Here is a 27,726-nt window from a genome sequence, read left to right on the forward strand (position 1 = left end):
GCGCATGCGCAGTGTGAGACGGGTTTGTAAGATGGCGTTGTGAGCGCGCGGCCTGTTCCTATATGCGCGAGATTCCCGCGGTCATCATTCAAACATTTGATACAGTGTGTGTGTGTGTGGCGCGAACGGTTGGCGGGAGACAGTGTGAGGTATGTGTAGATCTTCATTAATTAGTGGTTTATTTCACACTGGTCCGTATTACATCATATTCGTATTTACTCAGCAACCGGCCCTTCATCAGCAAATTTAAAGCATCATACTCGCATAAATGTGCCTTTCAGTAGATAAGCACACCGTGGATATAATTTAATGCGATTTGAGTCAGAAATTGAGCGATTAAAATCAGTTTTGAGCTGTCTAATATTCATCTGCCGGTAGTTTGCGCAATCTGTAACGTCATTCAAATGAAATGCTTTACCCAGACCTGATTAACGAGTCATGTTGTTAGCATCTAAAAGTATTTTAGCACTATTCGGTTGTTTTAGTTGTTATAATGAAGGTTTGAATGTTGTCTTATCTCGAATGGGTCAAATTCAATAGTACGGTCGAGAACGGAGGACTAAATCAGGTTTCTTATAATCTGTTGATATTTGAATATTGCTCCAGGAACTGGTCCTGCTTGTGTACGTCACGTGAAGCTAGTTAACAGAACTGGCCAGCAACAGTAGCCAAGTTTTAAACACAGCCTAATCTTTGAGTGTACTTCTGTGGTGAAAGAAAAACATTTGAAAAAAAAAAAATCGTTAAACAAGTTTCCTTTACTTTGTATTGTAATCTAGCGTTTCTCCAGTTTATTTTTTGTATTGTAATCAATTTTTTCTGCTTTTTTTTGTATTTGACAGCTGAGCTGTGATGGCCAAGCGGATTGCTGAAAAAGAGTTGACGGACAGGAACTGGGATCAGGAAGATGAGGGCGAGGAGGTGTGACACTTTCCAGCATCTACACACTTTCACTGTCAAACCTCTTTACATTCCCAGTGAAAACACTCTTATCTATGGAAGCTGTTTCCGCCACTGAATAAAAATGTTTGTGACTTTCTCACAATTCTGACTTTTTTTCCCCTCAGAATTGTTGGATATAAACTCGCAATTGCGAGTTATAAGGTTCAGTTCTGCAGGAAAAAAACAGACTATATTCTCAGAATCGCAAGTTTTTGTCTCGCAATTCTGACTTAACTCGCAATTGCAAGTTTATATCTCGTTTAGATTCCGAGTCAGAATTGCAAGAAGTCGCAATTACCTTTTTTTTTTCAGTGGCGGAAATGTGCTATCCAAAGTTTCAAGCATATTTTTTTTTGTTTGTTTGAAAATATCTTGTGGTCTCAGGCAGGAATGTTTTCAATTGCGAGTGAAGATGTGATGAAGAATCGCGCCATCAAGAAAGCCAGGCGCCGAAGCGTAGGAGCAGAGGTAAGGTTTCTCTTGTGTCTCAGCAGACATCCAGTTATGTGTTCCAAGGGTGTTTTATTGATGAGTTTTGTTTTTTTTGTCACAGGGAGAAAGTGGAGGGGCTTTCAAAGCATTTAAGGGCTTCTCAGGGACCACATCTTTCTCAGGCTTCGGTAATGGCGCTGGTTTCAAACCTCTATCCAGCCTGACCAATGGCAGCGTAGCATCAGTGGCCCCATCCTTTGCTGGTTTTAATGTTCCCACGTCTGCTAAAACTAACAGTGGTAAGTCTTTTACATGAACTCGGTGTGAGTAGTAAGTCCAAGGTCCAAAATAAACACTTTGCCTTAGGTCAAATGTGAGTGAAATTTGGTTTGACTAGTAAATAAAATGAGTAACTGGTTGGCTGTTAATTTAAAGGGATAGTTCACCCAAAAATTTTAATTCTGTCAGTAATTACTCACCCTTATGTCGTTCCAAACCCATCTTCGAAACACACATTAAGATATTTTTGATTAAATCAGAGAGCCCTCAAACCCTTCATAGACAGAAACACAGCTGCAATGTTCCCAGGTCCAGAAATGTAGCAAGGACATCATTAAAATAATCTGTGACATCAGGGGTCCGACTGTAATTTTACAAAGCTACGCGAATACTTTTTGTGCCCAAAGAAAACAAAAATAATCCTCCTCATCCCGTCTGCTGCGGTGCGCTGCCATTGTGGAAAGAGTATCAGGATGCATGTGCGGGCTGACGCGTGTGTATTACATAAGCAGCAGTGCCATGCTCATGGGTTGTTTACATGAAGTGAAAGAAAGCGCAAAACGGTAGATTGGCCCAATTTGAATCATAAAAGTAAGACTAATTTCCTCTTGGCTAACTACTAGTTTGTCAAACTAGTTCTTAAGACAGAGTCTTAACATAGTGGCTATGTTTATGCAACTGGCCCTGGTAATGTGTCATCCTCATGTTGGCCAGTTTTTCATCTGTAAAATGTATAATTGTATGATACCAAGCGTTTTAAAATCTGTTCAGCTTGTATACAGTTTAGCTATTTATTTACTTTTCTGTTCTTTTATTTATTTCTTATTCAGTGTTGTTTGAGACCTCCGCCATTTACACCACTAAAGTGCTATTTGTTGTTGGTTATTTTTTACCAATTGGACTTGGTAAAAATTTTTACTGTTAATTTTTACCAATTTCACACCTGCCTCATTTAGTTCGGTTGAATCGCACTAGAGTTCGTTTTCCCTCTTGGTGCGGTTCGTTTGGGCAGGTGAGAAAGCAGCAATCGCACTCGGGTAAGCGGACCAAACAAGCGTACCGAGACCTCCTTGAAGAGGTGGTCTCGGCACGCTTTCAAACGAACCCTGGAGCGTTTGAAGCATGAGGGGACGTCACACAGCTCCAGTGATCTGTTGAAGATCTGTGTGAAGATGGGGGCCAGCTGGTCCGCACGGGATTTCAGACAGGCTGGTGTCACACCGTCTGGGCCTGGTGCCTTCCTTCTCTTGTTCCTGGCACACGTCATCTTCTCTTATCTACAGTTCAGGTGTGGGGGAGAGGGGGGTTGCAGGAGGTGTGAATGGTGTTTTTTCAAACCTACAATTGAACTCATTAAGATCGTCTGCCAGTTGTTGATTCTCCACAGTGCTGGGTGGATGGTGTCTTGTAATTGGTGATGTCTTTCAGACCTTTCCACACAGAAGCCGTGTCACTGGAAGAGAATTGGATTCTTAATTTATCGGAATAATTCCTCTTTGCCACTCTGATCTCCTTTTCCAGTGTGTATTTGGCCTGTTTATACAAGACTCTGTCCCCATTCCTGTAAGCATCTTCTTTGGTCTTACGGAGCTGTCTAAGTTTTGCAGTGAACCAAGGTTTGTCGTTGTTATAAGTTAGATGAGTCCTGGTAGGAATGCACATATCCTCACAGAAACTGATATATGATGTTACAGTCTCTGTGAGCTCGTCTAGATCATCAGCAGCTTCAAAAACACTCCAATCAGGAAGGTCGAGACAGGCTTGTAAAACCCGCTCTGTCTCATTAGTCCATCTCTTTACAGTCCTTAATTAATACAGGTTTAACAGATTTAAGTTTCTGCCTGTAGGTTGGAATAAGATGAACCAAACAGTGATCAGAGAGTCCTAAACCTGCCTGTGGGACAGAGTGATATGCGTCTTTTATTGTTGTGTAAAAGTGATCCAATATATTACTGTCTCTGGTGGGACATGTAACATGCTGTCTGTATTTTGGCAGTTCGCGGGAGAGATTTGCTTTATTAAAAGTCCCCGAGAATGATTAAAACAGAGTCTGGGTGTTGTTGTTATGTGTCTGTGATGGGGCTGTGTATTGGCAAAAATCGTATCACGATGTGAAGTGAAGTGACATTCAGCCAAGTATGGTGACCCATACTCGGAATTCGTGCTCTGCATTTAACCCATCCAACGTGCACACACACAGCAGTGAACACACACACACCGTGAACATACACCCGGAGCAGTGGGCAGCCATTTTATGGCTGCAGCGCCCGGGGAGCAGTTGGGGTTTCGGTGCCTTGCTCAAGGGCACCTCAGTCGTGGTATTGAGGGTGGAGAGAGCGCTGGACATTCACTCCCCCCCCACCTACAATTCCTGCCGGCCCGAGACTCGAACCCGCAACCTTCGGATTACAAGTCCGACTCTCTAACCATTAGGCCATGACTTCCCCATACAGGGGTTGTGATGCGATATATTGCGATACATTGCGATACTGTAAGCTATATAAGGTGATATATTGGGATATTTCTTATTTAAGGAATAGGATATATATATTTTTTAGGTAAGCTGTCATTAAGAACACACCACCATATGCAAACCTTAGCCAAAAAAAAAAAAAAAAAATTGTTTAACCAGAACACTGCAGAACACACTGGGATCTGTGTTTGCAACAAGATATATAATCAGTCCCTATAACATTCAACATTATTGAACCAATTTTTGTGCAGTACGAGTAAAGCGGGAAATATTCAAGTGCTTGCATGATTCTTTAGTTAAATGTATGTATCAAGATTCAAGAGTTTTTATTTGTCACATACACAATTATACAGGGTATAACCAGCAGTGAAATGTAGGTGTAAATGTAAAATTTATTTTATAAAGAGAAAAATATATATTTATAAACTCTACTTTAAAGGTTAACAGTTTAAGTTTATAATTGTGACATACAATGTCAGAACATTTGATCTGAACAAAAAATTATATCTGCTTAATATCAATGGAAAATAAAGTGCTTGCAGAGAAAGAAAACTATTGTAAAACAATCAAATAAAAATACAGATGTTAAACATTCTCAGATCCTTTCAACTTAAATTTCACAGGTTTTTCAGTTTGTATTTATATTCCGCGTGGAATCGCCGAGACCGCGAAGCGAGCACTGCTCCAACTGCACAAAACGCCCCCGCTCTACCGCCCGCTGCGTCCCACACAAAGACTCTTCAACACGGGATGCAGCAGAACCGAGGTTGCGCTCGCGCCGGTCCAGGGGCGGACATTACCACAAAAGCCCTAATGGCGCCACACTTCAGCTTTGTACATCAAAACGACAACTGGAACAATTCTTTCATCCTCCATTACTGGCAGCGAACTATATTAACGCTAACATTAGTGGAGTGCCCTGATGCTAGTATTTCCTGTCACTGTTTAATAGGGGTGTCAACAATAATCGATTCGGCGATGCATCGCGATGCGGGGCATGAACGATTCAGCATCGATGCGGCAAAGTGCCATAATCGATTATGTCACTGTTTATTTTCTGGCGGAAAATAAAGTTGTGAAGTTTCAAATACTTCCGGTTCCGGGGGAATAACAACAACAACGGGCAAGATGGCTGAGGCGGAGGGAGATGACCGCGATAGACGGGTTATTAAAAACGCGCCTAAAGCTTGGAAAGCGGACATCTGGGCACATTTTGGATTTTATGAAGTGAATAGGAAACTAGACAAGTCTTACGCGGTGTGTAAAATCTGCCAAATGCTAAACAGTGAGAAGTTATGATGTAGGCTTAGGTTAAACTATACATTTCCTCACTCTGAAACGGATTGTTGATGATGGTGATGTTGAACTCGGACGGAAGAAGTTGTTTGTTTGCACAAATTTGGTAGTAGGCTAGCCTACACACTTTATTTTTGGTTTACATTACTGTATTTCACATCTTGATATTTTGTTTTATGCAGTTGATGTGATGTAGGATCAGGGCAGGCATATTTTGCCATTGTCTTAAAGCTGCCAAGCTGCTGTTTTGTTGAGAATAGTTTGCACTTTACTACTTGAAAAAAGTTTCACAGTAATAAGTGGTTACTGTGTGTTGATGCACTGAATATTTTTATTCCTGGGTGGTTGTTGTTAAAATAGTGCTACTTATTATTTTAATATTTGCACAGGACTTCAGGAAGTGGCCTGTCTTAGAGCTGCTATTTTACTGTGTGTAAAAAAAAAATATTTATGTTCACTGCTGAAAAAAGTTGGCTGTTATTTTATTGCTCTATTTATTTAATTTCAAATGGTTCTTAAGCAGAGAGAAGAGAAACATTTCTCATTCAAAGCACTGAAAGCACTGATTTTGATTGTTTTCTTTTTCAGGTTTGAAAATGCCGTATCCAATACCCTGTACCATTTTATTTAATTACATTTTATTTTATTTAATAACTTTTATGTCAAAGATACAGGAGACACATAGCAGCCAATAAAATCTGTTGTTTAATATCTGCTTGTATTGCCTCATGACTGATGAAAAATTTGCCTTGTGTGCAGTAGAATTTTGATGGATCGCAATGCATCAGAGAATCGAATTGAATCGAATCGTTACCTGGTGAATCGTAATTGAATCGAATCGTGAGGGCAGTGCCAATGCACACCCCTACTGTTTAAGTTCAGAGATGAAGATTGATATCTAGCGGTCGGGATATGAACTCAAAATGAAACAACTGCCATGAATCTATGAATTTTTATAAAAAAAAATTTTATCGATATTCCGTTTTGGAGAATCGATACAGTATCGCCAAACAAAATATCGCGATACTCACATGCCAGATGGATACTAGGCAATGGCATTCGAAATCCATGCTGTCTGAGCTTCACCAGAGCGCCGGCTCGCTTCCCCCCCCGTCTGCGCGTCCTAAAGCGTCTAAACAGCGCTGCAGCTCCGCCGACTACTATGTTCAGCAAAACATCCGAATAATTGAAAACCGGTTGGAGATTTTGTGGAGTGTTCTGCCGAATGTTCAGCAGTTCTTCCTTGGTGAAACTGATCGTGTTAGACAAACAAAAAACTGGAAAAACTAACAAAAACACAAACAACTGGAGAGCCAAGCACAATGGCTGCCATGCACGGCGGCATCTTGTTGGTAAACAACCGCGGAACACACCATTTTTCAAGTTTAAATCCACCGAAGTTAATCTACTCTCTGATTTGTGGTTAAGGTTAGAAGGGGATACAGCTGCGGCTACTGGGCATGCACATTTACATATTTTCCGAGCCAACGATATAACGTGAAACCTATGAAAATGTTTTTTAAAAAGTACATAGCGCCATAGTTTCATCACTTTAGAGTGTTGCAGTGAGCGTCTCTTTGCAGTAAAGGACCTGTCAGAGTTTAATGAGTGGGAAGATGAAGCGTCGAGGTTAACCTGCATTGAAAACAGATGAGCGCACGTTCATATAAAGCTCCTGATCGGGGTGAATTGAAAGTTGCATATGAAAGCAATGTGAGTCGATCGCTTGAAGTTGTCGAGCTTATAATCAGAAGTGGGACTTATAAAGTTTGTGATAGCATGAGACCAGCTATGTTGTTATTTTTATCCTGCAGTGCTCCCCATCGGTGTAATTCATAAACGTGAATTTATTATGCACAGTATAATCAGATGACTGACTTTGAAACCAAGTAGTTTTCTGTAAAGATAACAGGCTTGTAGTCATGGCCTAATGGTTAGAGAGTCGGACTCGTAACCCAAAGGTTGCGGGTTCGAGTCTCGGGCCGGCGGGGATTGTAGGTGGGGGGAGTGAATGTCCAGCGCTCTCTCCACCCTCAACACCACGACTGAGGTGCCCTTGAGCAAGGCACCGAACCCCCAACTGCTCCCCGGTCGCCGCAGCATAAATGGCTGCCCACTGCTCCGGGTATGTGTTCATGGTCTGTGTGTGTTCACTGCTGTGTGTGTGCACGTTGGATGGGTTAAATGCAGAGCACGAATTCCGAGTATGGGTCACCATACTTGGCAGTATGTCACTTCACTTCACTTGTATTAATAGTGGAATGTTTATATGCAAAGGTTAGCACTGCTAATGCGGAGCTGGAGCTTTTGAAGCTCCGTCCTCTTCTCCGGGAGTAACAGCTCACTCGCATTTAAAGCAACATACTTAAAACAGTGCGTTTTGGCTCATACCCTAAAAGTGCCAATTTCAACAAGCTGTAAAAATTTATCTGTGGGGTATATTGAGCCAAAACTTCAAATACGCTCTGGAGACATCAGAGACTTATTTTACATCTTGTAAAAGGGGCATAATAGGTCCCCTTTAAACCAGACAATATCAACATATTTGTTTTTCTGTATATGTCATAAGTCTTTTTCTGGAATTTTAAATTGTATAAAAGCCAAGCTAGGCCTAAGCATTAGTGTTTACGTTCTAATTGTTATCAGGCCAACGCAGATTTTCCAGCATGTGAATGAAGTTATGAATTATTTAGGCTAACGTTACTTATTTAGGCTACTTTCTTATTTAACTGTATTTCATTGATAGCCTAGTGCAGTGGTTCCCAAACCTGTCCAGCAGGACCCCCTGCCCTGCACATTTTGTATGGCTCCGTAACACATCCAATTTAGTTCTTGCAGTTTCTACTAACGAGTTGATGAGTGGAATCAGGTGTGTTAGAGAAGGGAGACATGCAAAAGGTGCAGGGCTGGGGGTCCTCTAGGACCGGTTTGGGAACCACTGGCCTAGTGTTTTGCAGGCTGCGTGTTGCCGTGTTCACGGACGGAAGTGCTAAAATAAACACGTACGTGTACGCTTATTAATAGATGTTTGAGTCGTGCCCGCATTTATTTATTTTTTTGTTTCAAAATTGAGTATGTATATGTGTGTGTGTGTGTATACATACATGCATGCATGCATGCATGCATACATACACACACACACATATATTAGTGCTGTCGGTCGATTTAAAAAATATTAACTAATTAATCGTGATTAATCCCACCTAACATTAAAGTTTTTAAAAATACTTTTATATTGCAATAATTTCACATTCAGTCTTTAAATTAATGTACAAACCAAGGTTATCATAGTTTTGAATTTTTGAATTTGTTTAATTTTAATATCGTTTTCGAATTTGCTATAGAAATTAAGTTTAGTTTTATTAGTTTCATTCAAATTTTTGTTTGTTTTAGTTTAGTTTTTATTTTGTGAACACATTTTTATTTAGTTTTTATATAGTTTAGTTTCAGTTTTAATTAAAGTTTAGCAGAATTAACAGATCACTTCCAAAGCAAAGGCCAAAAAAAGACTTGGGCATAATTAGTAAGGCAAATATTTATCAACACAAAATTAACGCTTGTTAAGATTGATTAGATGTTAAAGTATACAAATATACACCAAAGGAAGCAGTCAGGCCTTTTTACTAAATAAATCTACACAAGTTGCGCTTAATTATCATATCTAATAATGTGTTGAATTATTTAATATGAAAATAAATATAGCTTAATTTGGTTATATTAGATGAAGTCAAGTTTTGTATTGTTTGCAGAAAGGATGCGCGTTCTCATCTTTTTTTCTGTTAACTATCATGTTGCGCTACGTGTCCGTTTTTCTTCAAAGCACCAACTTAGAATGCCTAATGTTGGTTTGATTGCTTGTTACATGAGAAAATAAATAATTTTGCCCACCTGATGTTGTAGATTAATGCGGGTGTGGTTCGGCTCACGACTCGCGGTCTTTGTCAAACGGTTCTGGTCTGGTACAGAAATAAATTAGTGCTGCTGTCGGATAACGGGTCGGGTGTTCTGTAAAGTACTGCTGGTGCACATTTACCAACCATGACCCGTGCAGGACTCTTCTTTAAACCGCTTTGCGTCTCTCCGGCAGATAACCCCATGCGCGTGATGCGCCATTTACAGGTCTTTCCCTAAAGAGTCTCACAGCTCATAGGCTGTATTTTTCCGCCAAGGGGTGAGAATGTAATAATTACGAAAACGATTATTTATTTTTTGTTAATTAATTTATTTCAGTTAGTTTTTCAATAACTGTTGTTAGTTTTTAGTTTTTCAAATATTTTGTCATTTTTCTTTTATTTCAGTTTACGAAAGTTTTTTCATCAATCGTTTTAGTTTTCGTTTACGAAAATAACCTTGGTACAAACAACATACAGTATATTTTTAATATTTGTGAAGTGAAGTGACATACTGCCAAGTCTGGTGACCCATACTCGGAATTCGTGCTCTGCATTTAACCCATCCAACGTGCACACACACAGCAGTGAACACACACACACACACCGTGAACACACACCCGGGGCAGTGGGCAGCCATTTATGCTGCGGCGCCCGGGGAGCAGTTGGGGGTTCGGTGCCTTGCTCAAGGGCACCTCAGTCGTGGTATTGAGGGTGGAGAGAGCGCTGGACATTCACTCCCCCCACCTACAATCCCTGCCGGCCCGAGACTCGAACCCGCAACCTTTGGATTACGAGTCTGACTCTCTAACCATTAGGCCACGACTTCCCTTTGTTTAATACTGATTTCCTTATAAAAATGTTTCCCCAATATTTAACCATTGAACTTTACATTATAATTACAACCAGCACTATCAATTTTAACATTTATTAGACTTTAAAAATAACTTCTAATTTAAGTGAACTTAAAACAATCTTCACATAAACCCATTATAATAAATGTCATATTTATCTACCTGTGCCCCTTAGCAGAAATATACAGAAATTGAATAAAGTTATCAAACACTAAATTCTAAACTAAATACAGATGAATCCTTAAAGCTATAAAAGTTATTGATTTCCTTTTTTATTTATTTATTTATTTATTTTATTTATTTTTTTCTCTTGATGAACAGACATCACAGCAGCTGGTTATTAGGTTGTTTTGACTGCTGTTTCTTGAAGAGCTGCCGCTACCGAACATGACGCAGATCTGACACGCATCGTATTTTCTCTCAACTCTACCTTTTCTGACCCATTTCAGGTCAGACCCATTTCAGTCTCTTCTAATGAGCTGACGAGTTTAATCGAGATATATATATATATATATATATATATATATATATCTATGTATGTATATGTATATATCACCTCCGGTAGTTGGTCCATTGACAGCGCGGTGTTAAAAATCTGCCATCGTCACAGCCCTATGTACAAATCTGTGGGGTTTTTTTTTTTTTTTTTTTTTTTTTTTTTTTTAGGGGTTCTGTTGTCACTTCAAGATAATGAATAGAAAAACGCCTAAGAAAATAACAATAGTTACAGATGACTTTCCAGCGCGCTCTCCACCCTCAATACCACGACTGAGGTGCCCTTGAGCAAGGCACCAAACCCCCAACTGCTCCCCGGGCGCTGCAGCATAAAATGGCTGCCCACTGCTCCGGGTGTATGTTCACGGTGTGTGTGTGTTCACTGCTGTGTGTGTGCACGTTGGATGGGTTAAATGCAGAGCACGAATTCCGAGTATGGGTCACCATACTTGGCTGAATGTCACTTCACTTCACTGTACTAAATACCAAATATAAAGCTGAAAATAATGCTCTATGAAACATTTATGTTAAATATGGTCTGAAGAGCTGAGAGCTTTGAAAATTTGAGTCTGGAAAAGTATGGAATTTTGAAATGGAAAATGTGTAGGAACCCTGTGTTTAGCAATGCAACTCACTACAGCTAATGATCTGCACTCTTTGTCACAGAATAAGGAAACAAAACTGCTTAATTCCATTGATTTACAAAAAAACGGACAAATTCACCCAGCAGGTGTGGCAAAATGTTAAATTTAGATCAGGCAAAACCATGGGCAAATGTGAATTGACTGATTTTGAATTTTGGACATAGAGCATGGTCTAGCGCATATGTTGTGCTACTGTTTGCCTCAAATCTGAGGGTGACCTGATTAAGTACTCTGACAATACTTGTCTACATTCACAAATCATCTTTTCTCTTTTCACCTTCATAAATAATCCAGTTGTTTGTGGCTCACTCTGGATCTGGTCTCAATTCATAGTCTATTTTGGGCAGCAGTGTTCTGCTTCTGTATTTGTTAGGGATGCTCCGATCGTTCGGCCGGAGATCGGTATCGGCTGATATTCACATTTTATGACTCGATCGGTACTCATACATTTGGCCGATCTCACGAACCGATCGCAATTTGATGACGTCAACGCGTGACGACGTATATGATACGTGGGGACATATGCTGCAAGTCATCACCAGTGTGGAAATGCTATGACGTTTCGAGAAACAATGAAAAATTCGTTATATGTCGTGTATGTTTTGCATGATGATATGATGAATGGGTGGTTAATTTTTAACAGCAGATTCAGTGACGTTAGAGCTGATCTGCGCATCACTGCACGTGTCTGCGGAGCCCAGGCTTTATGGCACAGGCACCGGAGCTGATCGCGGCTGCTCTTTGAACATTTATTTATAAAACATATCTTCTTTGGCCATATTAGCCTACTCAATAGCATTAACAGAGGCTTTACTCCTTTTAAACTTTATCTGGAATGTCACCGTTTCTGTCACTGCAACTTCCCGATCAGGCGAACACACACATACACAAATGAAATCATCTGCCTAATGAAAAAAATTATTTTAGAAAAATGTAGTTATTGCATTTGTGATTTTACGACCCACCCGCAAATAATCAGAATGCATTTTTTATTACCCGACTCGCTTATTATCCGCAGCGCCCGTGGATAACCGTTTTGTTCTTTCAGTAGTTTTAGTGTTTCTATTTCTTTTTTCCTCTTCAGTCTTATATTGAACAGTATTGACCTTATAAGTTACATCAGACTTCTCCATATTGGTGTTTAAATATATATAAATGTACTTATAGATTAATGATGCTAAATGATAGATAAATAGTAAGAAAAATAACTATATTTGCAGCATTGTTTTTTTTTTTTTGCTGCTGTATTTTAGCGAAAGTAATCTATAATTTTGCCTCTCGCCATGTTTCTGTCGTTGTTAAAATAACTGCGGCAGCTCTTGAACTTGGTGCCGACGCACGTCGGGAGAGAGAGAGAAAGCGCACGGAGTTGAAAGGGCTCGAATAAAGAGTGTTTAGCTTTAGATAAAAATACTAGAGTATATAGCGCAGAAAGATATTTACCATAAACGACCCTGAGCGCTTGTTATGTGAATCTCTCCGCTGTTGACATGCTGCTCACTTAAAAATGGTGCTGCTGTTACGGCTCGCGGTCCGGATGGATGGCAGGATGAGGTCCGCCTTTTGAAAATCAGTTATATAAGTATTTAAGGATAAAAGACTCAAGTTGCTTTTAAATATTCACAAGTCCTTTTCCTCGAGTCGAGTAAAGTCTGGAGTCATTTCAGGTCAAGTCAAGTCTGAAGGCTATAGCCTAAACATGCGACTCGAGTCCTAGCCAATCTCTGCCTTGGGTTGCATCAGAAACATTTTGTTTGCATTTATTTTTGTCTTCTATTGAGTATCCTGATACACATATTATGCATAAACACCATTTTAAAGGAATATTAAAATTCACTGTATAAGGAATAATTTTTTTGATTATTTACAGGTGCTGGTCATAAAATTAGAATATCATGAAAAAGTTTATTTATTTCAGTAATACCATTCAGAAAGTGAAACTTGTATATTAGATTCATTCATTACACACAGACTGATATATTTCAAATGTTTATTTCCTTTAAGTTTGATGATTATAACTGACAACTAATGAAAGTCCCAAAATCAGTATCTCAGAAAATTAGAATATCAATTAAGACCAATGCAAAAAAAATGATTTTTAGAAATGTTGGCCAACTGAAAAGTATGAACATGAAAAGTATGAGCATGTACAGCACTCAATATTTAGTTGGGGCTCCTTTGGCCTGGATTACTGCAGCAATGCGGCGTGGCATGGAGTCGATCATTCTGTGGCACTGCTCATGTGTTATGAGAGCCCATGTTGCTCTGATAGTGGCCTTCAGCTCTTCTGAATTGTTGGGTCTGGCGTATTGCATCTTCCTCTTCACATTACCCCATAGGTTTTCTATGGGGTTAAGGTCAGGCGAGTTTGCTGGCCAATCAAGAACAGGGACACCATGGTCCTTAAACCAGGTACTGGTAGCTTTGGCAGTGTGTGCAGGTGCCAAGTCCTGTTGGAAAATGAAATCTGCATCTCCATAAAGTTGGTCAGCAGCAGGAAGCATGAAGTGCTCTAAAACTTCCTGGTATCTCCATAAAGTTGGTCAGCAGCAGGAAGCATGAAGTGTTCTAAAACTTCCTGGTAGACGGCTGCGTTGACCTTTGACCTCAGAAAACACAATGGACCAACACCAGCAGATGACATGGCACCCCAAACCATCAATGACTGTGGAAACTTTACACTGGACCTCAAGCAACGTGGATTATGTGCCTCTCCTCTCTTCCTCCAGACTCTGGGACCTTGATTTCCAAAGGAAATGCAAAATTTACTTTCATCAGAGAACATAACTTTGGACCACTCAGCAGCAGTCCAGTCTAGTGTTGTCACGATACTGGAATTTCTAACTTCGATACGATACCTTGAAAAATATCGATACTCGATACCATTTTCGATACCACGGAGAAAAAAACTGCCACAATATTAAGGGGGTAATTTTTTTAATTTAAAGATAAATGTAACAAGTCGAGAACATGCGGTATATTTTACATGAACAAAAAAATGTCTTGAGGTACTGCATTTGTTTTATTTATTAATCTTTTATTAATCTTAGTTAAATGTTAATTGAAACTAACGTTTACTAATACATGTACTAATTAAAATCCAAAGTTCTATTTGTTGATATTCTCATTTGCTTCATAACCAAAATATTTAAAAATATAGGGCCATATGAAATCTGTTTTATTTTTCCCCAAATTCCGTTAAATTTTTTTCCAAATTCCATTTTTTTCCATTTTAATTTTTCTGGATTCCGTTTTTTTCCGTTTGAATTTTTCTGGACTCTTTTTGTTTTTTTTTAATGGTCAAATTAAATGCTACTAATCTAAAAGCATGTCTAATTCATTAAAATCATGAAAATTATACAATTTAACATTTAATTTATTAAAAGTGTAACAAAAATGACACGTTTAGGGCCGTATGAAATGTTTTATTTTTTTCTCACCTTATGTTTTATTGTTACCAAATTTGGTAACAATAAAAGTGTTTTAGCATGTCTATTAGGCTATTTGAATGCATACAAACAATTTTTATTTATTCTTACAGTAGCCTTATGAAATGTGTTTTCCCCCTCAGAAATTCTGTGTTGTGTATTTAAATTTTACTGGATATCAGATGAAGGCATAAAACAATTTTAATTCATTTATATTTGAAAATTAAACATTTACATTTTTGGCAAATGAAGAGGATTTACTATTAAAATTTAAATATTTTGTGATTTATGTCTTTAAAAAAATTAACAGTAGTAGTAAGTAGTAGTATTATGTACATTCTACTAAATAATAGTAATATAGCCAATATCTGGCACACGTCTTTAATAGGCTAAGTTAAACCGAACTTTTATTTTGACTGGTTGCCGTGAATACTTCTAAAGTTCTGTGTGTATGATATGACGCTAGTTTTACTCAAATTAAATGGTAAAATGCTCGTAAAGTGCCTTTCAGATCAGTTCTGGAGATACTGTTGATGTATTTATGTCCTCATTGGGACGGCAGACGCTGAAATCACCGCGAGCGCCACATTAGTAAACACAACCGCACGTGCAGCACATTCACACAGAGACGCGCAGAACATGCAGGATTCATATTTAAATCCACTTTTGCAGCTTAATATTTACAGATACTAGTCCATATCGCGATTTGATTTAAGTGTAATGACCTACTTTTGATTAATTCATCCAAACTTTGACAAATTCCGTGACATTCCGCGTTAAACTGTAAATTCCGTTTTTATGACTGGATCCCGTGTGCGTTCTCTGCATCGCGGAGATCATAGATCCCTACAGATAGCGCACCTGCTGTGTTCTTTAACAACCAGAGCAGTCATCTTTCTATTCACTTCACTTTTGCCATTTAACCAGAGCGAAGGAGACGAGTGCGGTCACGTGTGGTCTTGTCCACGCACCTTTGGAGAGAAGTTAAAGTGACAGCTCGGCTAGTATCGGTGTATCGATACTTCGGGAAATTAATATTGGTACCGTTCAGATATTTCAGTATCGATATTTATCGAAATATCGATATTTTTGACAACACTAGTCCAGTCAAGACGCTTCTGACGCTGTCTCTTGTTCAAGAGTGGCTTGACACAAGGAATGCGACAGCTGAAATCCATGTCTTGCATACGTCTGTGCGTGGTGGTTCTTGAAGCACTGACTCCAGCTGCAGTCCACTCTTTGTGAATCTCCCCCACATTTTGGAATGTTTTTTTGTTTTCACAATCCTCTCCAGGGTGCGGTTATCCTTATTGCTTGTACACTTTTTTTCTACCATATCTTGTCCTTCCCTTCGCCTCTCTATTAATATGCTTGGACATAGAGCTCTGTGAACAGCCAGCCTCTTTAGCAATGACCTTTTGTGTGTTGCCCTCCTTGTGCAAGGTATCAATGGTCGTCTTTTGGACAACTGTCAAGTCAGCAGTTTTCCCCATGATTGTGTAGCCTACAGAACTAGACTGAGACACCATTTAAAGGCTTTTGCAGGTGTTTTGAGTTAATTAGCTGATTAGAGTGTGGCACCAGGGGTCTTCAATATTGAACATTTTCACAATATTCTAATTTTCTGAGATACTGAATTTGGGACTTTCATTAGTTGTCAGTTATAATCGTCAAAATTAAAGGAAATAAACATTTGAAATATATCAGTCTGTGTGTAATGAATGAATCTAATATACAAGTTTGACTTTTTGAATGGTATTACTGAAATAAATCAACTTTTTCATGATATTCTAATTTTATGACCAGCACCTGTATATTACATTATTACATATGTTATATAAAGCTTGAAGCATCAGAATTGGCATTGGTATCGGCCGATCACCATGACAAGAAATCGGTACTCCGTATCGGCTGCAAAAATCCTGATCGGAGCATCCCTAGTATTTGTGTATTATTCCAGCTATTCATTTGGCAATCACAGAGCCTGTTTACCCTATAAACCACAAACTGGTATTTTTAGTGCTGTGGCACCAACCCAGTCTGACATGATGCCCAGCACTGAGCACATTGAGAATTGGCTTCATGAGTTCAACAGTCACACAACCAAGGATATTCATTAGTATGACACAAATTTTGACATAACATAATTATGTAATAAATTGGTGTGTCCATCTAGCTTTTTTATGTAATAGACCCTTTATTTATTCACCGTTTTTGGTTAGTGTTGCACTACTTGGGCAAACAATTCTACAAATGTCTTCTAGTCACTGCATACTACACTGGGATGTGTGAGATGTGAACATATTTGTTACCCTGGACCACAAAACCAGTCTTAAGTCGCTGGAGTATATTTGTAGCAATAGCCCAAAATACATTGTATGGGTCAAAATGATGAATTTATCTTTTATGCCAAAAATCATTAAGTAAAGATCATGTTTCATGAAGATATTTTGTAAATTTTTGATTAGTAATATGCATTGCTAAGAACTTCAGTTGGACAACTTTAAAAAGCAAATTTTTTTTTTTTTTCAATATTTAGTTGTTTTTTTTGCATACTCAGATTCCAGGTTTTCAAATAGTTGCATCTCAACCAAATATTGACCTATCCTAACAAACCAAACATCAATGGAAAGCTTATTTATTCAGCTTTCAGAGGATGGATGTCCAGGGTCACATTAAAGAGAGCCAGAATTTTGTCTGTAACCACCATCTTTCATTATTCTTATAATAGGCCAAATATCTATTCATGACTTGGCATTAAATCAGGTCATATGACTTGAGTTGGCTGCACTGAACGCAACGCCTGCAGTCAGAGAGGAAGGATGAGCAGCAGTCATCATACTGTTAGCAAAGCAACATTTGTAATATTACAGCTCTGTAGAGTCACCTAACTTCTCTCCTTTCATCCTCAGGTCCCTTAACGTTCAACAGCTCCACCCCCTCCAAACCCACAGATGGTGATGTCACCTCTAACGGCTCCGCCCACAGCAGTAAAGAATACAACCGGCAGCTCACCGCACTAAACTGCTCTGTGCGCGACTGGATCACCAAGCATGTCAATGACAACCCCCTGTGCGACCTCAACCCCATCTTCCGTGACTACGAGCGACACCTGGCCAGCATCGAGAAGAAATATGGCAGCGGCACATCAGAAAGTAAGGCGGAGAGCACATCATTCGGAGGGGAGCAGAAGCAGCTTCTGACGAGCGGAACAACAGCTTCTGTTTCCGGCACGAGTGCTGCTATGACCGCATCGGTCAGCGGTGCAGCACCACAGCTCTTTTCATTTAAAGACAAGGATGGTGCTGCAGCAGACAAGCCAGCAGCTGCGGCTCCTCCAGGCGTCTCTTTTAATTTTGGCCAAAAGGTGGACAGCTCTGTGCTTGGCGCACTTGCGTCCAGCGGAGCACCGTCTTTCTCGTTTTCCTCCTCTTCAGGCGTGTCTGTGTTTGGAACAGCGGTCAGTAGTGTCAGTCCTGCGGTGTCATCCTCTCTGAATGCAGCCAGCACCAGCCAGACTGCAGGTACGTGAGCAGCACATGTAGAGCCTGTTCACTTATTCACTAATACTGCAAACACACTGATTCACATTCATAGGTCAGCTTCTCACTGTCAAATTGTAAGTGGTGTCACTTAGTTTGTATTTCAAGGCAGTTTTCTGTTTCATTTCAGTCTATCTAATAGAATAATATTAGAATAATGTGCAGAACAAAAGAAAAACAATACTACGAACAAAACAAAATACAAAATTTAGGCTGCAATTAACTATTTTCATAATTGGTTAATCTGATTTCTTCAAAATAAATTTTACTTTGTTTTGGGGAAAATTGTTTTAAATAACTAAATTTAATTTTTTTTAAATTCCCCAATATTGCACATTATACTTTTTAAACTGTGTGCAAATTGAAGGTTGTAAAAATGTAAAGGTATAACTATAGCATTCATTGTGTGCAAAAATATATTGGTTTTCTTATCGTTTGTGGTTTTGCATGTAGTATAATTTTTCCATAATTTTTTTAACTAAAGATATGTAGAAATACATGTTCAAAATTGATTTGTTGTCCAATCATGGTCAAACTAGGTTGTAGGGATGTCACAATACCAAAAATCTAGTAGTCGGTACCGATACCTCTAAAAGTACACGATACTCGATACGAAGTCGATACCACGGAAAAAAATAACAATATTACTTAAACATTAACTCTTTTATTTAACATTACAAAAACACAACAAGTGGCACTTGGCTTTCAAATAATACACACATGCACTCGCTTGCGCGCACACATGCACGTATGCACACACAATTCACTGACATACTGGCAGACCGAAAATATTTTTTTAAAACCATAAACAATTATTTAAGCCAGTAATATTAGCCAATAATGTTAATAAGGATAATCCTCTGACGGATACACAACGAATGAACAAGCTGTAAGCTGTCAGCCAGTCAGTAACATTGTGTGCGCGTGATCAGCGCTGCCTGCCCCCGTCAGTTCCGGAAGAATTGCAGCCTCGCTAGTCGCTACCTTCGGTACGATCGGTACTTATGCTACTGAAGAAAAACAAGTACCGGCAGGATAGTAAAATGTAAATACCGACTTGGTACCGTAGTATCGGTTCATGTGATATCCCTACTAGTTTGTCTTTAAAAGGTTAAGAATTAAACACCTGTTTCGAGATTGTTTCAAAGATTTATTTAAATAAATTTTTTATTTTTCTTTCCGGGTTTAAAGGGGACATCGGATGCCCTTTTTCCACAAGTTGGTATGACTCTTTAGGGTCTTCATGAAAAGTCTATAACATACTTTGGATAAAATTTCTCAAAGGTAGTGTAAAACCATACCCTTCTTACCTTGTCAGAAACATCTTTTTTTTTTTTTTCTTTTTTTTTTTGTGAACAATTTTTTTCAAAAACATCTGTTCACAGCGACCTGTTTTGGTGGATGTCCCTTTAAATGCTAATGAGCTCTGCTGACCCCGCCACTCTCTTCCGTGGGGTGACGAGCCGTTTTCTGAGAGGCGGAACATGCTAACTAGCACATTATTTGGAAAGACCATTTGCAAAGATTCATAAAAGAAAATAAAAATAAACTCACTTCTTCTGTAGATGAACCTGGATCATGAATAATTTGCATGAACATAGACTCATTTAGGTAGATCGGGGGTGCTTTCCCTTCAAAAAAAGAAAGTAATTGACTTCGTCTTCAGCGGCTCACATGCCGGGAGTAAATGACGAATGCTATGTTCATTATTACATCCAACAACAAAACACCTCAGTCGCTTAGACATTGTTTGATGCCGGAGCAGGTCTAGACAAGAATGGCAGACTGTTTACAGCTCACTCAGGGTCTGATAAAACGTGTTTGTTTACAGTCGTCTGGCCTGGGCAAAGTTACGTCACTTTGCCAAGAATCTGTGCACGGCTTGCTCTGAGAAAGTGCTTATGATTTGTTGGGATTTAAAAAAAAAAAAAAAAGCACTGTGTGGATTTTTATCATTATAGGGTGGTTGTGTACACGCACTGCCAACACGCATTTAAGTTCGAACACCATGTAAAAGTACATTTAGCATCGGATGTCCTTTTTAAAATCAATATCAATGGGAGTGATTTGTTCTCGAGATTGTTTTTCTATATCCACTGGTTAAATCTTGTATATTTTATGATGGTGTACTAAAGTAAACGTACAGTATGGGGGAAGAATGCACATTCAATATGCATGAAGGTTCTAATTGATATTGAAATTGCCTGTGGGCTATTGTCATTATCGATTGTATCGTTTATCATGATACATGAGTGCGCTCACAGAACTAACATTTATAAGAGGATTATTTTTGATTATTGCGCACAAGTTTTTTTCTCATAATTTTACTGTGCTTCCTTGTTTTAGATGAAAATGGGGAGGAATCAGAGGAGCCGCCCGTTCCTGTGGTGAAAGAGATCAAGGAGAAAGATGCCTTCTACTCCAAAAAGTAGACATAACATCCCATCACTCAATCTTTAAACAAACACATCATCTATTTCTCTTGTATCTTATATTTCAAAATGATCTTTCTGCAGGTGTAAGTTGTTTTATAAGAAGGATGGAGAGTTTAAGGAGAAGGGGGTCGGAACACTTCATCTGAAGATGGTGGCTGAGAGCAAACTTCAGCTTTTAGTGCGAGCCGACACCAACCTGGGTAAGTGTCTGCATCTATGTCATCAGTGAACTAAATCCAGATACAGATTTATATTGATGACTATAGTCGAGGTCTGTGTTAATTAATGAGATGTAAATTGTGAGATATCAAGTCGCAATAAGTAATCACAGATATCACTGTCATTTTATCTTACAGTATGAGAAATAAAGTTGCAATTGTTACATCTAATGGTTTGTTTGATTAAGGGTGCTTTCACACTATCACTTTTGGTGCGCACCCGGGTTCGATTGGCGTCAGTTTGGTTCTTTGGGATGTGAACGCTGTCTTCCGAACTCGCGTGCGCACCTGCGAACCATACCAGAGTCTGCTTAAAAAGGTTGGTCTGGGGTACGGTTCAAGTGAACTCCGGTACGGTTTGCTGCTGCTGTGAACGCAATCGTACCAAATCGTGGAAGTGAACCGCTATGGTGTATTATTTGATAAAAATGTGTGTTTGTGCGTTTCACTCACGAGCGTGACTGACGTGCTGCAAACAATGAGCTGTATGTCTCATTTCTGTTCGCCTTTTGCGTTTTTTAGAGCATTTGAAGTACATTCCTAAAACAGACTTAAGTGTCGTTATGTACTGAAGCTTTGGAAACAAAACCAATGGTTCATAAACAAATATAAAATGTCAAAATTATATAAATATAAAAATGAAGAGCAATGTAGAGATTGCAATTTTCTTGGCCGATTCCAATTTTTGCAAATTCCGATTTTCTTTCTAAGATCTATAATTGACAGCATATGCAAACAAAAATCTATGCAAATTTCAATTTACATAATAAAAGAAATTATTAAACATTACAATTCCCCCAATCTGGACTAAGTTACAGATTTTCTCTCACTTAAACAACTCTCAAAATAAAGTGCTCTGTGACTGGAAAGAGGAAGAAATGGCTAACGTAAAATGAGTTGCTGTATGTAACAAAACAGATGTCATTTATAAATGGTCATTTTTTCCCCCTAACCTTATTAAATGTCATCTTTCACATCAAATTTTTACTTTTTAAATTAATTCAGTTAGCATAAGAAACTGTAGAGTTGTTACTATTCAAATGAAATTAGTATTAACAAACTTTATCTTTCCACTGCTGAGGAAACAGAAGCTGCATCTGAAGTGGCATTAGATGCATTTACACAGACTGAGGTGTCATAAATGCATTTACACTCAATTTCAAATGCATAAATAATTTTATGAGATGAATGTTTATTTTTTTTAACAACATACAAATAAATGTTTATAAAATTATGCTTTTTAAATACGACTAAACCACCAGTAGGTTGCGGCAAGTGTCTGTTTTGAGTTAGTCAAGTCAATATTATTTGTGTAGCGCTTTTAACAATGCAAATTGTGTCAAAGCAGCTTTACATCGGCTTGATATAAAGCCGGGTGGCTTTATATCAGCTTTACAGTATTTAGACGGTGAAATAGTTTGTCGAAATAGTGTCGTTCTCCTCTGGCCAGACAAAATCAGCAGTTTAAGTCTAGGCTAAAGCAGAATCAGATTGTGCAAAGGACTCATCTGGTTCCTGTGGTCTTGTCCCGATGGTCGTTTTGGAGACAGGGTCTTCATTGGGGATCAGTCTCTAGGGCTCATCTAGGTGTCCTGGTTGTAGAGGTCATCTCTAGGTGCTGATCCACCATCTGATCTGGATACATTCTGGATCTGGGTGGCTACGGTGACCTCGGAATAAGAAAGAAACAGACTAATATTAGCGTAGATGCCATTCTTCTAACGATGTAACAAGTACATCAGGTGTTTTAGGAAGTGTTCCCAGTTCCGGTTGACCTAATTAATGCAACCTAACAATCCTTTAATGGATTTAATAGAAATGATCAAATGGCCAGAGTTTTGAGATCGCAGCGAATGTGAAGGACTATAATGCGATAAGAGCTCACTCAAATACTGCGGTGCCAAACCATTCAGGGCATTATAGGTAATTAGCAAGATCTTAAAATGTATACGATGTTTAATAGGGAGCCATTGCAGTGTTGACAGAACCGGGCTAATGTGGTCATACTTCCTGGTTCTAGTAAGAACTCTAGCTGCTGCATTTTGAACCAGCTGGAGTTTGTTTATTAAACATGCAGAGCAACCACCCAATAAAGCATTACAATAATGTAGCCTCGAGGTCATGAATGCATGAATTAATGTTTCTGCATTTGACATTGAGAGCATAGGTTGTAATTTAGATATATTTTTAAGATGGAATAATGCAGTTTTACAAACGCTAGAAATATGTTTTTTGAAGAAAAGATTGCTATCAAAAAGTAAGCCTAGGTTCCTAGCTGATGACGAAGAATATGAGGTACTCCATACTGCACTTGTGATTGGTATGACACCTCTTCATTTATTGATTCATTGAACCGATTCATTCAAATGGCTGATTCATTCAGAAATGAGGCAAGTGACTGTCCTTATGAACTGGCTCACTCGATTCGTTCCAAAACATGGATTCATTCAGTAACGAAACACCGCTGTGTGTTGCTCGGAGACACACAACAGTTCTGCTATGGCTTTGATCGGAACTATTTTCATCAGCAAAATTGAACAAAAACAGTCAATATTTTGTCACTTAATTTTAGCTTCTTGTTTATTTAAATACTATTGTATAAAATCAGTGTCACGTTGCAATCGTGTTGATATTGATATTCGGGGAAACATCGTGGCCGTATAATGTTGCTTATCAAAATCATATATTGAAAATATATATTTTTTTCTTCTACCGTAGTATGCATCTATACATTTCTGTGAGTTATTTTGTGTGTGCTGTCTCCCTCACACGCTCATCTGGCACAACATAAATACATTATCAGTCGCGTTTACACAATGCAATTAAAATTAGAATCATTCTCACACGAAACTGTGTGTTTGCATGCGACTGTGAGTGTGCTGTGATGCTGGCAATAAAAGGATCTGCTCAGAATCGGCGAGACGTGACACTGCAAATCATGTAAAAAATCTTCCGATTCCGATCACTGGCCAGTCAATCGGTGCATCTCTAGAGAAATGTTATGCATTTTGCTGCCTTCTCCTGCGCCGTCGTTACTAAGCAACGGGGTAAACAGCTGCTGGCTTGATGCAAACGAACCGCGGTTCGGACCCAAATAAAATATTAACGCTGTCCAGCAGGGGGAGGGGGGAGCAATTGAACTCTGGTTCGGACCAGGCAAGCGAACCAAGTGTGAAAGCACCCTAATAGAGATCAAATTATTAGAGGAAATCTGGATCCCCCTGCAGGGCATTTCATGAAATGCGGTCAACTAGTTTGTACTTTAAAGGTACTTCACTTTACCCAAAATGAAAATTGTCAAGAAAGAAAGAATTACTTACCCTCATGTCGTTCCAAACCCGTAAGACCTTCTTTCATCTTTGGAACACAAATTAAGATATTTTTGATGCATGCCTTGAGCTCTCTCACCCTCCCATAGACAGCAAGCATCCTAACATGATCAAGGCTCAGAAACAAAGCAAGGAGATCGTTAAAATAATCCATGTGGCATCAGTGGTTCAACTGTAATTTTACGAAGCTACTTTTTGTGCAAAGAAAACAAAAATAACAACTTTATTCACTTATTTATATAACTTTATTTAACTTTTCAAACTACCCTTGCAAATTTTTCTTCCAAATGCTCCTAGTAACACATTTAGCTTTTCTTTTTTTTTTTTTTTTTTTGGAAACTTTTAACAACGTTTGATAAGTGGCTCAATAAATAAACAATAAATAGGCACACATTTACCATTTAAAGGGGTCATATGATGCGACTAAATGTTTTCCTTTTTCTGTAGTGTGTTTGGTTTGTGCATGTATAAGATCTGCAGAGTTACAAAGCTGAAAGTCTCTCACAAAAGGATTTATTCTGTGTAAAAGAGAAGGCTGATCCAGACCGGGCTAAAACGCCTCATTAAAACACGTCCCCACATGTCTACGTCATGATGTAGAAATATTTGCATAAGGCTGTGCAACCTACCATTTAGCAACCTACCACCGTGGTATCATCTGCAAATTTGATTATGGTGTTGGAGCCATTAACAGGAACACAGTCATGGGTGAAGAGGGAGTACAGGAGAGGGCTCAGTACGCAGCCCTGTGGCACGTCGGTGTTCAGGGTGATGATGGAGGAGGAGAGGTTATCTAACTTAACGGACTGAGGTCTGTTAGTCAGAAAATCTAGAATCCAATTGCAGATGGGTGTGCTGATTCCAAGCTGGCTGAGCTTGGAGATCAGCTTGGAGGGGATTACAGTATTGAATGCAGAACTGAAATCTATGAACAGCATTCTCACATGTGTGTTTTGACTGTCCAGGTGGGTGAGGGCAGAGTGAAGCGCTGTTGAGATGGCGTCCTCTGTTGACCTATTGTGGCGATAGGCAAATTGGAATGGGTCTAGTGTAGCAGGGAGACAGGATTTTAAGTGGGATGCAACCAGTTTCTCAAAACGCTTGGCAATGATGGGGGCAATGATGGGGAGTGAAGTCGTTAGGGACCGAGGCAGTGGAATGTTTCGGTACTGGTACGATGGTGGAGGTTTTGAAGATAGTGGGGACAGTTGTTTGGGCCAGGGACAGATTGAAAATGTCCGTGAAGACCTCAGCTAGCTGCTCCGCACAGGCTTTAAGCACACGACCAGGTATTCCGTCAGGGCCAGCTGCCTTCCGTGCATTCACCTTACACAGAGTGGAGTAGACATCTGATGTGGAGAGTGTGAGAGGCAGTTCACTGGGTTGATGCTCAGCTTTGAGTGAGATCTCCTTATTATTTTGATCAAAACGAGCATAAAAGTGATTGAGCTCGTCTGGGAGGGAGGCAGAGCTGGAGGGGGGCACAGAGTTAGGTGGTTTGTAATCTGTGATAGATTGTATGCCTTGCCACATACGCCGGGGGTCTGAAGAATTGAAGTGTTCTTCAATCTTCTGTTTGTGTGTGAGTTTGGCCTGGCGGATACCCTTCCTCAGGTTGGCTCTGGCTGAGCTGTAAGCCTCCTGGTCTCCAGACCTGAAGGCTGCATCTCTTGCTTTGAGCAGGAGGCGAACCTCTCTGTTCATCCAGGGCTTCTGATTGGGGAAAAAAAATTTTTTTGTGTGTGTGGTCACTCTGCTCACACAGCTGTTTAGTCCACTAAACTAGTTTCTAAAACTAGAAATTTAGGATCTAGTTTTAGTAAAACTAGTGGTGCAACGGAAAAGATCATTTTTCGGATCAGCAAAAAAAAAAAAAAGTTTGCTTTTCAATAATTACTAAAAGCTTACTTTAGTAGTTAAGCTAGTAGTTTCTGCTGGGGTATAGAAGTACTTAAAGTCAGTCACAGTAATGCTTACTGCATAAATTAAATCCAGATGATTAGCAGACAGAAGCAGGTATTATAGGCTGCTGTCTCTTTAAGACTAAATGCACAGACCTAATACTGACACAGGTCAAATTAAGTCAAGTCACTATTATTTGAGCACAGAAAACGGTGCGCAAGTCCTGATTAGACTTTTCCTTCATCTGAATCGTCTGAAATTGCTTGAATGTGTAAATTGGCAAGACAAAACGAGCAAATGATAAACTTTCACTCTATGATAGTTAAACTTAACAGTTAATCTGCAAATCACATGCGTGCGGATTGGTCTGTATGGATCATCTACGATCCATTGCACCCCTAGCTAAAACGCTTTGTGAAATATTCCTAAGGAGTCTTCATTTAGGACTGACGCCCATTATTTCTAAGATTTTCTCCTAAATCGGCAAGTTATGAGCTACTTTTAGCCTTTAGGTGTTTTGTGAGTACAGGCCCAGATGTTTAGGGTAAGTTAAAAAAGACACAAATATTACTTTAAGGACACATTAGATTGCTCAAAAGTGACGGTTAAGAGATTTGTTACCTCAAATAAATGCTGCTCTCGCCAAAGAATCCTGAAAAAAGTTATGCAGCTTTAGTTTGTACACAGAACTTCGCCTAGCATGGGATGGATGAGTGCTTACTGGCTTTTCTGGTTTTCCATAGGGAACATCTTGCTGAACATCGTGGTGCCCTCTTCCATGCCCTGCACACGAACTGGCAAAAACAACGTGATGGTGGTGTGCGTGCCAAACCCTCCTGTGGACGACAAGAATCCCAGCATGCCCGTCCCAGTGCTCATACGAGTGAAAACAGCAGAGGACGCAGACGAGCTGCATCGAATCCTGCAAGAGAAAAAAGCCTAAAGCAACATCCACCCCCGCTCATATGTGTTTGACTGAATGTGGCTCGTACGACTCCAGTAACACGACACACATTTACACTCTCTGTCTGATCTACAATTGTTCGTCTACGTCCTGTAAATCGTCTAGAAGAGTGACGGAAACCAATTGGTTCACCTACTGTGAAATCACTCGTGGTCCTACTGTAAATGCTGCTCATTGTATCAGAGATGGTTGAGAAACGGCGGCCACATTTTGTTATAGCAATGACACGAGTCTGGATTCATCGACATTCCTTTGAGTTTTAATTTAGCTGCTATTTAAGGAATTCTTCAAGGTTTAGATGGAGCCGACTGTTTTACAAAGATCGTTTTGTTGATTTGTTTTTAATTCTGTGACTCAATTTATAAGTGTGGAGAAGATTGCCTCCTGCAAATATGGAAAACTGTACCATTGTTTAGAGGTCAGTATTACATTTGAAGATCTTGAAATATTGATTTGCTTCTAATATTTGTTTTGAGAATAAAATAGGCATCTGAAGATTTCCACTGCTCTAATCAAAAGTAATTCCCCACAGTTTCGAGGAATATATGAGGAAGTGATCAGATAGACTTGGCTATTTTATATATATATATATATATATATACA

General features: G+C 39.2%; 1 protein-coding gene across 1 annotated transcript; it reads left to right on the forward strand.

Moving 5' to 3' along the window:
* LOC306861574 (nuclear pore complex protein Nup50-like) lies at positions 1 to 27,622 on the forward strand. Its single transcript, XM_079403934.1, has 8 exons — positions 1 to 149; positions 843 to 921; positions 1,327 to 1,410; positions 1,496 to 1,673; positions 17,646 to 18,257; positions 20,622 to 20,703; positions 20,792 to 20,910; positions 26,903 to 27,622. The coding sequence occupies exons 2-8, from the start codon at positions 853 to 855 to the stop codon at positions 27,100 to 27,102; spliced, it is 1,344 nt and encodes a 447-aa protein (XP_079260060.1). The 5' UTR covers positions 1 to 149; positions 843 to 852; the 3' UTR covers positions 27,103 to 27,622.
* Positions 27,623 to 27,726: the final 104 nt, after the last annotated feature.

Source organism: Barbus barbus, assembly GCF_936440315.1.
Source record: "Barbus barbus genome assembly, chromosome: 42".
In the NCBI taxonomy this organism is placed as follows: domain Eukaryota; kingdom Metazoa; phylum Chordata; class Actinopteri; order Cypriniformes; family Cyprinidae; genus Barbus; species Barbus barbus.

Coding starts and splice junctions, on each gene's coding strand:
- LOC306861574 (XM_079403934.1), top strand. CDS start 853: ATGGCCAAGCGGATTGCTGAAAAAGAGTTGACGGACAGGAACTGGGAT. Junction 1,411..1,495: donor GCCGAAGCGTAGGAGCAGAG/GTAAGGTTTCTC, acceptor TTTTTGTCACAG/GGAGAAAGTGGAGGGGCTTT. Junction 1,674..17,645: donor GTCTGCTAAAACTAACAGTG/GTAAGTCTTTTA, acceptor TTTCATCCTCAG/GTCCCTTAACGTTCAACAGC.